A 14,129-nucleotide genomic window follows, 5' to 3' on the forward strand; every position below is an offset into this window, starting at 1 on the left:
CTTAGAAACTAAATCCTTTAAAGAATACTATTTAGCATTGATGAATTCAACTAATCGTTATGGAAAGCTGTCGGAAACATAAAATATCTTGAAGAACCAATTCCCTCAATCCGAAAATAAGACAGAATATGGACCCAGACAGACCAGGAAAAACAGATGAATTTGCAAGTCATTTATAGAAAGTTTTCTTCATAATTAAATCAAATAGAAGGGGTAAAAATTAATCTAGAAGCCCTATACCAGATGTTACCCATACTTTTACTCCTCATAGTAAAAGAAGTAAAGAATAGAAGCAGCCTTCATCATAATAAAGCCCTATTTTATGACGATAAATGGAGCAGCAGTTCGTAGCCCATTTCGACCGATTTGTCTATGGTACGTTGAAAGGACACTTTTTGTTGCCAAATAAAGCTGTTTCTTCTTCAATTCGGTATCGAATCGGTCTAATAATCTAGCAGAGTACAGCCCTATGACTATTTCGACTTTTTCACACACCTTGAGAATCCCAGTAAACGGTAGCTATCACCTATTCTGATCGATAAGACAGTCTTCGCCTTATTTGGAGTATATTTATCGAATAGAGTTTGTTTCCACTGTTTTTCGTCTCGTTAAATATTTTGGTTGCATTTGTCCAAGTGTCGAATACTGTTCGGAAGTGGTTTCATGGTTGCGCTTCTTATGTACAAGAGCCGACAGCTTTGTTATGCCCAAACATTCGGCGCACCTGAACGTGTATAATCAAAAACCGACTTGAAGCTCTCTTATTTTGCTACGCATGAAAGCAAGAATCGATTATGGCTCCGATCCTGTTGAAATTTGACAGTAGCCGTTTACGTTTACCACATGTTAGTGAATTTCTCTTGCAACCCTGGTACGAATATGCGGTGAGGCTATGTATTTATAGGACTGTCCTCGTATATACGGAAAAATATTCTTTCTCATTCTATATAAATTTATTCTATATAAATACTGTTATTTTTTGCCGTTTCTCTTCATAATCATTTTTTTCCTACTTTTATTGTAGTTATTTAAATAATGATTTGTTATTATTTTATGTTTTAATTTGAAATTAAAATTAATGATCTTCGATTGTTATAACGTCTTTACAATTCGGTTTTTTCTTTGCGATAATTTTTAAATTACAGAGAGTCATTTTTTACGATACATACAGTGTACCAAATTTGGCATTTTTGAGGAACCCTATTGAAATAATATTTTAAATCGTCTTATGCAGATAAACTGAATGATTTCGAAAAACGTTCAACTGTTTAACATTTTTGAAAACTCAACAGAAGTCGTAATATTAATAAAATTACTGTGTATTAATTTACATGATTTCCACAGTATATTGTAATATAATTTAGAAGTAAATGTTATTTTAATAAAATTTTCTCTTTGATTACAGATGTAAAATGGAAAGTGTTATACGAGAAGGCACTTTAAAATTACTAAAAAACGAGAGTACCTGTGATGTTATTTTGAGTTGTCAAGGTCGCCGATTGATGGCTCATAAAGTCATTCTATCGATGGTCAGTCCTGTTTTTCGAGTAAGTATTCCTTCAATCACAAAATCTCTTGTCCTTGTCATGGGTCTATTGGTATAAACGAGATTTTCTATTCGGGTCCACAAATAAAAATCTAAGGACGTTAGGCCTGGAGATTTGGGTGGCCAAATTAATGAACTTCCGCGTCTTATCCACCTATCAGGGTATGTTTGATCTAAAAAATAATGTGCCTGGCAACTAACATGTTACGACGAATGGCTAAGGGTATGTCTTCTAACAGAAGTGGCAATTCGTTTCTTAAAAAGTGTAAATATCTTTCTTCATTAACTGTCTCGCTCTCTCTAGCGTTTAAAGGGAGAAAAAAATTTTGTTTTTACCAAATACTCTATCACACACCAGAGGATTGTAAGGATTTTTGGAGTCTCGCAAGGAAAAGGGGTAAAAACATTTTTTTATTGTCTTGGGCCCACGAAAAATGGTGGTGTTCTTTTCATCATAAAAAATTAGTTATTCGTATTATGTACAATTGAACCATAATAAAAAAATCATTGATTTTTGAAAAAAGCACACATAAAGGCTTAGTAGGTTTGGTATGAAGTTTTTCCTAACCTAAACTAACCTAACCTAATCTAACCTAACCTAACTTAAGCTAAGCTAATCTAAACTAACCTAACCTAACCTTTTTTTTTTGGCCCAGAGGTGGGGTGGAAGCTAATGGCCTTCCTCACAGCGGGCGGGTGCAATGCTGTGAGTTTGTGTGGGACTCTCGCCCACTAAACCACCCTCCTCAATCCTTGGGAATGTCTTATGGCGGGAGGACAACAATTTGTCATTTTATCAGCGTACAACCCTTACTCCTTTAGATTTTTTTGAGCTGTTTCTTAGCTTCACTCCTCTCCACCCGTCCGTCAAGACGAGACGAGAAGAGAGGAAGTTACTGAGCCACTACACCAACTTCAAGGTCTTACAGCTCCCAGGAGTGGAACCTAACCTAACCTAACCTAACCTAACCATTATAAGTTTTTTTCAGCTTTAGATGTCTTATGACACTTATGACACACAAAACTCCTTCATCCAGCACCGCCATATTCTTTATATGCTTTTTGCAATATCTTTCCGATTTCCTTATATCAAAATAGAGTGCTTTAACCAGTACCAAAATCCTTTCAGGTCCAATCATCTGGTGTGTGCCAATCGGATGGTTCCCGTTTTCGGAATTCCAACCATTTTGTTTTTTTGTTAGGTCGGATAATTATCAGACAAACCTCGTATCCTGTCTTTGTGCTATTATTATTTAACGTTGGCATAAGCGCGTTGCTAGCCCAAGGCCGTATTTTGAGGAAGATTGATTCAAATGTTACCCTCGTGATACTAAAAATTATTATACTTAAAAATACCGTTGTTAAAAGATTCAAAACCAGTTTAACCACCCAAGAATACATTAGAAATTCTAGATATTGTAATTCAAACAGCAGATAGAACGCTGTAGATAATAATATGAATTTTTATATATGAAATTGATAAATTAATGAATATCGTGTCTGTCTTCTCATTTTACCATAGAATTAAGTAAGGCCACAATTACTATATATGCGAATTAAATGATGGATTATTTAATTATTACCAATACTTTGATACGTTAGTCACGAATTAGGTGTAATTTGCTCTATAATATAATTATTAAACGTACTATTAAGGGTAGTCTACAGAATAATTATTGTAGGTTAGTTTCGTTGTTTTACTTGAAGAAGCAAAAAGGACGGTAAGAGTAAAAATGATAAAAGATTGTGTCGTCTTCAGTCTTGTCACTTTTTATTGTCTTTCAAGTAAGAATAAATAAATTATACAACAATGAATTACCTTTACTTTGAGGTTATGTATGAGATTATGATTTATAAACAATGAATTACCTTTACTTTGAGGTTATGTATGAGATTATGAATTATACAACAATGAATTACCTTTACTTTGAAGTTATGTATGAGATTATGAATTATACAACAATGAATTACCTGTAATTTGAGGTTATGTATGGGATTACAAATGTCGTCAATACTTGAAGGAATCTTGTGTGTTGTTCTCTCTTTTTAAACAATGTAATTAAACAATGTAATTGCCTAATTTATGTTCACCTAACCATTTCTTATGGAAACGTTGTTGGATGTTTTTTAGGACGATTCTAAATTTGATATAATTAAAACAATAAACGATCATGCACACCATAAAATGGACACAATAAGGTAAATCGAAACAACATTATTTTGATAAAAAATATCAACAATTTGCACGCGTTGCTTTGGTGTTAATCTATTCGTAACGAAAGCAGTTATCATTTATATCTATCATAAATTTATCTAAAATACGAGGTCTGGCTATTAAAAAAAAGAGATTGGTTTCCATACGTTTTTTCATTGATGGAAGCACCGCTGTAAGTCTTCTTTGGCGAGTGCCTTTAGGAGCTCCGGCGTTTTTTGCTTTACCGCTTCCACCGACTCAAATTGGATCCCTTTCAAAGCAGATTTTATATTTGATCGCACAGTACCAAATTTGGTAAGTACGGCGGGTGCTTGAGCCCTGGAGTGCGCTTACTGGTCAAAAACTGCTTGACAGATAGCGCGTTATGGGCAGGTGCGTTGTCCTGGTGCAAAATCCACGGGCTGTTTTTCCATAATCCGTTTTTTACGAACTCGTTCTCGCAGTGTTGCCAAAACTGACAAATAGTAAGTCTGGTTGACAGTCTGACACTCTGGAAGCCATTCAGTCATCATTTTACCGTCGAAAAAAATGATCAACATTGCTTTGATTTGCTCTCTCGGTCCTCACTAAAGCGCTCACAACATTCAAAAACACGCGCACTAGATAGAAAATTGTCTCCATAGGCTTCTTGCAACAATTTATAGCACTCAGTCAGAGATTTTTTCAATTAAACGAGAAATTTGAGATTGATACGTTGCTCAAGGTTGTCGGCACGATAAAAAAACCTTATAATATATCCTAACTTACTATTCAAGCAATATTTGCATTCTTCCAACATCCCGTTGCTTCGAGATCGCAACTAGGCCATATAAACACCCACAAACTCAAGTCAATTCTTCCCTTACAAAACACGAAACATTCTGTAAAGGAATATATCATTTTATTGGATTATCGAGTCTTCAATTGCTTCAATTATCTTTGAAAGTGTTTGTTATCTTCTTCTGTTATATTAGTAAAAAAATTCCATAAAATAAGAAAGAAGGAAAAGCTTGGGGCGTATGAACGGTGATAATTAGGTATAAAAACTCGATGTTGAACTATTTTGTAATGATATTGCACAAGTATTGAGGAATTTTACTTTACAAGATACAATAGAAGCCAAAAACCAATCGCGAATGATTTTGTTTGAGTATGAAATCTTAGCAGCAAGTTATAGTACCAAGAACATGTTACTATATAATACGATGTCGTTTTATAATTCAAATGCATCCTGAACCCTCCATTGTGAGGAAATATCCATGCTAGCTGGGGTCTAGGTCCAGGGTCTCTTTTTGTTCTGTTTGGCGTAAGAAGAGGTAAATCTACTTGTTGAATGAGTCATTACTCTAAGACCTTGTAATGATCTCTCTGTGCTCTTTCTTTCCCTAGTATCAGCACTGCTATTTTTTTCTTTCCTCAACGCGTTAAAACGAGCTTCTTCATTTGTTAATGATTCAACGAATCTTTTTCTGATCCAGTTCTTGGTACAGTAGCTGATGTACCTTTGAACGTGGTCCGCGTGTCCCAAACTGATGTTTTGTTGGGTTCGGAGCAGTATCCAGCTCCTTGCGCTGCATACTACATTTGTGTACCAAATAGATTAATTTCGAGCTTGGAAAAAATCTTGCCTTGACCCATGATTGACGTTAGTTACCATTTCGAATAGGATACCTTTATCCACCATCCTATGCGTTTATTCCATTGGTTAGTCACTGCTTTCTAGCTCTATTAATTCTAGAATGTTTAGGTGAACTATCAAATTTCCTGGCTTTAATTTTTTCTGTCTAGTTTAGTCTGTAGGCGATGCTAAATGGCAGGTTTGGCAACGTCTTTAAATCCAGGATACTGCAGGTGGTCATTGCCCCTATAGTACCCAGATAGATCAGCCTATGATTCTTATTCAGTTTTTTCAGAGATGTTGTTTGTTCTGTTTTCGACCACCAAACAAGAAATGCGTTAAATGACTATTTGGTATACCCAGTATACCATATTAGGCTTAATTCCCCATGTCTTACCGAAAAGCTTGCGACAAGTTCATATAGTCGCAGTGGCTTTTGAGATTATTTTTCTAGATGAAGTGAATAATTATTTTATCCTGGAAGGTCTGTTATTGTAAATGGGACTAGTGTTGTTTTACATGGGTTGATCGAGGGTTGCTCTTCATCGCCCCAGTTTTTAATTGTGGTTTATCAATACTATAGGAAATTGGGACGCATGCATTTACCACACAATTGATTTGCTTCCTTTCTTGTTGAGTAACTTTTTATTTCCTTACAGGATCTTTTAAAAGAAGATGGAATTAATCCTGCAGTAGTTATATTTCCTGATTCGTCGAGTAATATAATGGCACTAATTTTAGACTATATTTATACGGGTTCAACTATGGTATATTCAAATTCAATGGATGAATTTGTAAGTCTCATGAAATTTTTTAAGATAAAGTTGGACAAAAGTTTTCCCATACCACCAAAGACGGAAGAAAAACAGGAAACCCTATATAGAGTGGATGCGCATACATTTATTAAATCTGGAATTGAAAATTACAAGAAAAAGAAAACATTGCCTGAGTTGATTCCCATAAAGAAAATTGAGGAGTTGAGGAAGCGACAAAAAATGAGTTGTGTTTTACCCAGTCCGTGGAAACCGAGAATCGAAACTATTTATGGAGATCCTAGAGAAGCTATACTGGAACAACCGGATTACATGGTGAGTAATTCTATTTTATAGGGAATGATTAACACATAAAAGACATTAACTGAAACTAGGATGTTAATTAGTCAAGTGACATTCTATTCAAAACCTTAACATTTGATATAAAAGTTACCTTGCATTTCCAATTTGTCCTATTAGATTTTTTCCACATACCGACCAAGGTTATTCGCAAAAAATAATCCCTCTCTATATTTCGAGAGAGACAAACACTCACTTTATTCTAAAATCGATTTAGTTTTATATAAAAAAGCCAAACAAAAACGATTTCCTCGATTAACTCGCAATTCCTCGGCGATTAATAGATTTTTTTCACGAAAATCAAACGACGTATTCTCCAACCAACCGATTCGAGTTAATGCAATTAGTCCAGAAGCATTTCAAATTCGGGTAATGAATAGATGAAATTAACATTCCTCATAAGGATCCTGATAGTGCTAGCTTCACATGGACTTACATCCCTGAGGCCTGAAGAAACTTTAGAGCTTTAACCCTAAATCAGGCAGAAGACCCAGCTCAGAAGCTAAATTCTATCGTCATATTAGTCTTCTTTCCTTTGGATGGAAAAAATTATTGATTCCTACATCAGAACGGAACTGCTTAAAAAAGTTCCCTCTCCATAGAAATCAATTTGCATACCTAAATGGTAAGTTGACTGTCCTTATAGATATTGAATCTGCCTTCTCTAACAAGCTAAGACATCTATCAGGCACTGGTAAGGCGAGAATTCGACCCAAGGATGATGAGAACCCTGGATAGTCGCATTTTCAATACCAATCAAGGTAATAACTGCAAAACCAGGAAACGGACGCCCACAAGGTGGCCGCCTATCGCCATTAATATTGGAAATAGAAGTCGACGATATGGATATGGAGTCAGACAGGTATTTCACTTTGCTACCTGACTGTTGAACAGCCTGGGATACACAATAGTTCAAAGTGTTAGCGAAGTAGATTCAAGGCGTTTACTTCCTAGCTGATCTTATCTTTTTTCTTCGATTTTCAAATAACGTAATCAAAATACAGGATTTCGTGTGCGACATAACTGAGATGATGGATTGCATGAGTCATATCCTGCATGAGATTTTGGTTATCAGAAAGCTGTTGGCGCGATGGGTGCACTGGACAATAAAAGCGAGACAACTTCAGAGCATTATGTGAAACTGCTCAGGTGCAATTAGTCAATGAAATATGAGTCAACTAGTACGCATCAGAGACCAAAGAACGGTGGATTTCGCTCGGTGGAATTGTTCCAAAGAAAGAGATAGTAGTATCGGCAGGAAAAGAAATTGTCACCATTTTGTTTTTTGGGATATACAAGATGTGACTTACAACGAATACCTGGAGAAGGGCTGAACGGGATATTCTAGGGGCCGTTTCGATATCTAATTAAAAAGTAAACGGCCGCATTTGGCGAAAAAAGGGCCCTTCCATTATGATAACGTTACCGCCAATGCTAAGCTGGTCTAATTGGGTTACGAACTGCTAATTCCGAATTCTCCAGATTTGGTCACGAGTGTTGTCGCCGTCGGGAAAAAGTGTTGAGCGTCTTTGAACTGCGCGCCGTAATTTACATCGAAACTGCGGGAGAAAAATTGTTATTTCTTAGTCGTTTTGATGGAATTTTGTGGCAAATGAAATATGATTTCTTAACAATCTTTATTGAGAAAATTAACATACATCAAATAAAAACTCGAATCGTTTATCAAAAATAAGACCGAAAATTTCAAATCCGACGAAAAATTGTCAAACTCAACCTTAAAATTTTCCGAAAAATCGCGGCACTATTCCTCAAAGGTATCTTCCTGCTAATCTTCTTCTTCCTCCTTCTCTACTTCTTGCTCCTCCTTCTCCTCTTCTTCTTCGTAGTCTTCCGCCGAAGATCCCATCTCATCACCCAACTTCGCGCGTTTCTTCCGTTTATCGCGTTTCTCTGACATTTTTTCTTCCTCGAAGGTTTCTTGTATCTTAGTAAAAAGCTGTACTTTTTCAGTCTGTCGAGGAGCTTCATTTCGACGGCTTCTATAGCCTGTTTGAGGGCTACGTCCAATCTGAGTTTGAATTTATTGAATTTAACGTTCAGCACGTCCATAAATTCGAGTCAATCACCACCATGGAAACCTACTATGTATATCTCGAGAAAACGTATTTTTCAAACTGGTCAAAGGAGTTAGACCATATCAGGAACAAGCTTATCGGTAAAAAGGAGACTATTTCAAAATTAAATTTAAAATAAATAAATAGAATTCATCATAATGGTATGAACAGAGCAGTAACCGTGGTTCAAACCTAGACTTATTTTTTAGAATCGACAGAAATCGATTCAAAGGTCTTGAAATGAGATTGAGTTCAAATACTACTCGGCTTACTTCAGTTTGTTTCTCTTAAATGTATATTTCGTCTGGAAATTAAGAGATCTATTTTGAGATTAAGGATTCAAATCATTGACATTCGGTGGAGATTTCCGAGTTCCCCAAAACGCAGCATTACAAGTTCGTCTCAACCTCATAGAATTAAACTATTGAATTATATACTTATTTTTAGTAATATACTAATCTGTATAATACCAAGCATCTGTACCAACCTTTTTGTTACAGATTTCTACAGATCCTCATCATCATTCGTACGAAAATGATTCTAACAACAATTACCGATTCCCTGCGAGAGTAAGGTATAAACAAAATTTGTTAAAAAAAGAAGAAACGTGCTCCTTAGAGTCTATTTCTACTTTGGATGCAGTATTTTTAAATACACATCAAGCACCAAAGGTAGAAAATGGGTTGAACGTTGATATAGATAGAAAAAACGATAAACTCATCTTACCAGATTTATCGGTTCGAGAAACACATACGTCGAATCAAAATTCATCTCGTCGTAGTTCTTCAAGTGAAGATTTTAAAGACAATTCGAACGGATCTATGAAAAGCTATGGATACAAAACAATTAGAGATAGAGAAGATGAAGCAAAGTTTGACGAATCGAACAGTGACAAACGGAAACCTTTCAAATGCGAACAATGTGGGAAGTGCTTTAGTCAACTAAGAAACTATAAATACCACCGGTAAGTATTTTTTTTTAATGCTCAGTTTTAGCAAGGTATAAGTGAAAAAAATTCGAACTACTTTGTTGAAGTTATATTTGGTTTTTATTATACACTCCAAGTTTGATATAACAAATCGAAAATAAACAAGTGAATTTGCGTTACATCAAGTAATTCTTCAAACTGAGGTTTGTTATGTTGAGGTTGGATGGGTCTAAAATTTGTTGTAAAAAGGTAAACAATTAGTTTTACTCAACTCAACATGACGTACTCAGATTTCAATCATTTATTTATTATTTCCATATCTTCTACTAATAAATTACACAATTCTACAAGCCGATAAGCCCCAAATAATCCGAAAATAGTTTCAACATTAACCGTGGGTGTGTGTGCGAAAGACAATGGCTTGCAATTAAGTCCATCAGCAACAGAATTTTCCTTTGATTCAACATAAATATTAATTTTAATATTCCTGATAAAATTCACAACAGATCTAAAGTATGTTATCTATGCTAAAAAGGTGTGTGAGGTTTAAAGGTAGGGACTAGTTTTGTTCAACAAGTTACTGTAATAAACTGTCTGTTTTATGAATGGCATTGATGCATTTGAAGAAGATGTGATTAAAATCAGAACAAGAACTCAGCTTGTCGGGACATCTCCCACTTTATTCTGAGTATACTGAGTAAAATTTCGAAGTAAAAATGTAGTTCGGAGGTGAGGGTAAGGTAGGATTAATTTTCTGTGTGTTTCTGCCAGGATATGTACATTTTACTTTCCAATGAATTAATCCTGTATATACTGTAACGTTTTCGTATTTATTCACACTCTTTCTATTCGTGGGATGAATTAATAAACACTGTTCTTAATTTATTTACACACTATACAATACACTTAACTTATAATAATTTATTTCTAAATATTATTTAAATAATTTCTACGATTATTTTACTAATTCGTTCTTTTCATTACGACTATTTGTTTGAAACTAATTAACTGCGTTTACACAAAACATTTATATACCTAAATAAAATATTACAAAGTTCTAAAACAAAAAGAAATAATAAATTATTTAGGAGAAATACTGTAAATAAACCGCCTACTACTAAAAAATTATAAATAAATAAACATCAAACGATTTTATAAAAAATGTGAAAGAAGCCGCTCGAAAAGCTTCGCGCGAATTCACCGATTTTTTACAATTCCATAGTAGCTGGACAGGGCCGGCCTAGGGGACCATTTTACGAATTCGTTCGTAACAATACGTGCCTGGGTTATGAACTTTTCAATTTGTTCAGCATGTGTGTGAATTTTTGATTCTTTGGGACGATAACTTACATTTTTACTTGTCAAATATGACATTATCTTGATATATTTACTAAATTAACAACGTTTTTAACAAGGGCGCTTGACTTGATCTTTGAAAATTTGTTGCACAAAGTTATGAGATTCGTATTTTCGATTTTTCTTGTAAGTATGCTAAGAAAACAAGTTCACCGAAAAGACCTTCTATATTTTTCTATTTACACCAGGCCAGACAACTGTTATATGCAAATCGTACTGCTGAGTTGTTTTTTTTTAGCCCAAAGCTGCTCTTCTTGCAGACTCATCAATATCTACAGGAACAATCAAACCAATACAATCAATTATTGCACTATCGACAAACATATTAAGCAGTATGAACTGAAGGCAAACATTTTGCATTTGTCATTCCACAACAACCTTGTGATTATTTGAATATTAAAATGCTTTCTGAAGTTTAATTTCATCCCAAATTCGTTTATTTTATTATCAAAATAGGGCACTTATACTTGAGATTGCTCCTTGGAGGCTTTATTGTATTTCAAAATATTCACCATAGAGATTAATACACTTTTGCATGCGTTTGAACCAATTATCGAAGTATTTTTCCCATTCCGATTGAGATACCTTCAAAACATATGATTTGAACGCATCGACCGCGTCTTCAGGTATAGAAAAACGTTCACATCGTAATTTATTTTTGATCTTCGAGAATAAGAAGAAATAATTGAGTGCCAAACAAAGACTGTCGTCTTCTGCGATTGGTTTTTCTGATTTTTCGTTGGATTTGGCTCGTTTCGAAAGATCCATATAGTCGATTGTTGTTTTTTTGATCGATTGTGAAATTACGCGGTTTCCAACTTGAACCAGCCAAATTTTCATGCAATATTGAATGCATGCGAGTGGAACTCAAGTATGCCTCAATCTCAAGGTGAATGTTTCCAGTATCTCAAACAGCACTCCTATGACAACACGTTCTGAGTACGTTCGCCATTGAAAATGTCAATGACAGATTTGAAATATTTACAACAGAGTTGCCATATCTCAAAACTTAAGTAGCAGCCCTTCTAAAACGACAATCGGGTATCGTTTAATCGACCCTGATATTCTTTTTTACATTTTTCTAATATCTCCGAGCATTTTTACATCATCTAATGAAAAAACGTACAAAATAATCTAATTCTCCTTAAAATTATATTCGTAGATTTTTATATATTTAATTTTACATCGAATAATTGGTTTCGTTTTAATGCTTGATGTATCTGACAAAAAAATTTGTACTCGTATCGATTAATTTACGAGAGATCTACATCAATCGCCATTCAGGCAATAAATCGCAGTTTCATATCTTTTATCTAGTTGAAGATATAATAAAATTGTATGAAACAACTTTTTTATCCAGTACTATCTGTCGATAATAATGAAAACTGATTAAACAGTAGACGTACCGTGATGTAGCAAGAATACAGGATGTATCAAAAGAAATTTTAATGCCTTAGAATACTTTGGAAGCAAATAAAACCAATAATTTCTCTCTGTATGTCAGGAGAATAAAACGAATTTCAATCTGCTTTTAAACGCCGCATTAGTATCACTAGAAAGTGTAGATCAATATCTTGGTTCGTTCCAAATAAATCAATTTTGAGATTGATATTTTATTTAATTAACATAGTTGAGATAGGTAAATCAATTTTTGTCATTTTTTTAATGTACAAAACGCTACAGAATTCTATGAGGAACCGATACGGAGGTCGGCATAAGTCGGCATGCAACTTCAAAATGAATTTATTAAAAGGAATTACAAAATGGATTCGAAAAAGGATTACTGTAAATGTTCAAACTGATGTCCATCTTAATCAATGCATTTACGGTAAAGTTTCCCAACGGAAAGGCAATTCCAGCGAAGCATGTCGAGCTGTCCACGTAGAGTTCCAATTGCAGGTCATGAAGGGTGCGTAGTCCGCTTGCAAAAACGTAATCCTTGGAAGGCCTCACAGGGTTTCAGATCACATGAACGTGAGTTTTACTCAGCAAATCCTCGTCTGTTGTATCGTTGTCCATTTAGCCACGTAAATCTTCGAGCATTTCCAGATAACTTTGGTCCGTCACGTGACCTTCACAAAAGTACTGATCCATGAGACCTCCCACATGGATTCCTGCCTACAAACACGTACACCAAGCAGATTTAATTCGTCTTCAATGATGACTTGAGGATTCTGATAGTTCCAGTACACGCAATTATGCCGATTGACCGTACGTTTCAACTTAAAGGTTGCTTCTTCCGGCAACAAAATGGAATGCTGGAGCTGCAGATCATCCTGACTGCATCAGAGGTATCAAAATTGCAATCTGCCATCGAAATAGTCTTCTTGAAATGCTTTGAGGAGACGCGGAAGGTGAAATCGATAGTGGATGTGTTTTAGCATTCGTCGTAAATAACCAGCTGCTATTACAAGCTTCCGAAAGCCGCACAGCAGATTGGTTCGATTGCTCAACTAATGCCAGCACCACTGTTTCTATATTCTCGTTAGTTGTTACAGATCCAGAACACGGCGCGTCGGCAACAAAGCCCGTTTCAAACATAACAAAAAATACGTGAAGCGTGAACTTGTATCGATTACTCATTCTGAAAACGCGTCTACTCGACGAGCACGTGTTATCATGACACGATACAACTGTCTTTAAGCACGAACATGCTTCGTTTTAATCTTTTTCGGCAGCATTTGGTTTTGCAAGATCGCTGCAGTGTACTAAAAAGCAAATTAACACTAATTGTACCAGTAATTATAGGAACGGACGCGGGTATATCTCAGGAATGGATTATATTTAAGCTTCAGGGGAAAAAATTACATAAAATGCCCCGAGAAACACGTGGAAACTATTTTCAGAATTTTCGGCTTACCCCTAAAAGGCGTAATTGAAAATATAGAATTGAAAAAGTAGTACAATTCCCCACTCATAATTCCGGAGAAATTAAATGATTCATTTACTGATTTGTAGCCGGAGAATCCGTTTATTAGTCCACTCGGTATATTACAATTAATAACAGATGCCGGTAGGTGTTCTTCTAATTAATAACTATAATAACTTTGGTATTTTCCTATTATAATATGGCTTTAAATCATATCAGAATAAAATCAGATCATGGCAATCAACAAGAAATTAATCATTAACATCTTGATTAATTGTAAGATTATAAACAGAATGTAATAACAGTTAATCATTTTTTGTGTAACTAGACTAATTTTTATTTAAAAATTTTAATACTCGAATTACAATTCTGATGATAAATTTTATTGGGTAGGCTTCTACTGGACTGAGCTACCCTTGAAACTACTAGAT

General features: G+C 35.0%; 1 protein-coding gene across 1 annotated transcript in view; it reads left to right on the forward strand.

The window, feature by feature from the left end:
* The first annotated feature begins 1,412 nt into the window (after window positions 1–1,412).
* The window catches only part of LOC130900573 (zinc finger protein 578-like), a 29,435-nt gene continuing 16,718 nt past the window's right edge, over window positions 1,413–14,129 (forward strand). Inside the window, exons 1-3 of the mRNA XM_057811272.1 lie at window positions 1,413–1,547; window positions 6,018–6,446; window positions 9,046–9,509. Of these exons, the coding sequence (XP_057667255.1) occupies window positions 1,413–1,547; window positions 6,018–6,446; window positions 9,046–9,509 (1,028 nt within the window). The remainder of the gene's footprint in view (window positions 1,548–6,017; window positions 6,447–9,045; window positions 9,510–14,129) is intronic.

The sequence above is a fragment of the Diorhabda carinulata genome, chromosome X (genome assembly GCF_026250575.1).
Source record: "Diorhabda carinulata isolate Delta chromosome X, icDioCari1.1, whole genome shotgun sequence".
NCBI lineage: Eukaryota > Metazoa > Arthropoda > Insecta > Coleoptera > Chrysomelidae > Diorhabda > Diorhabda carinulata.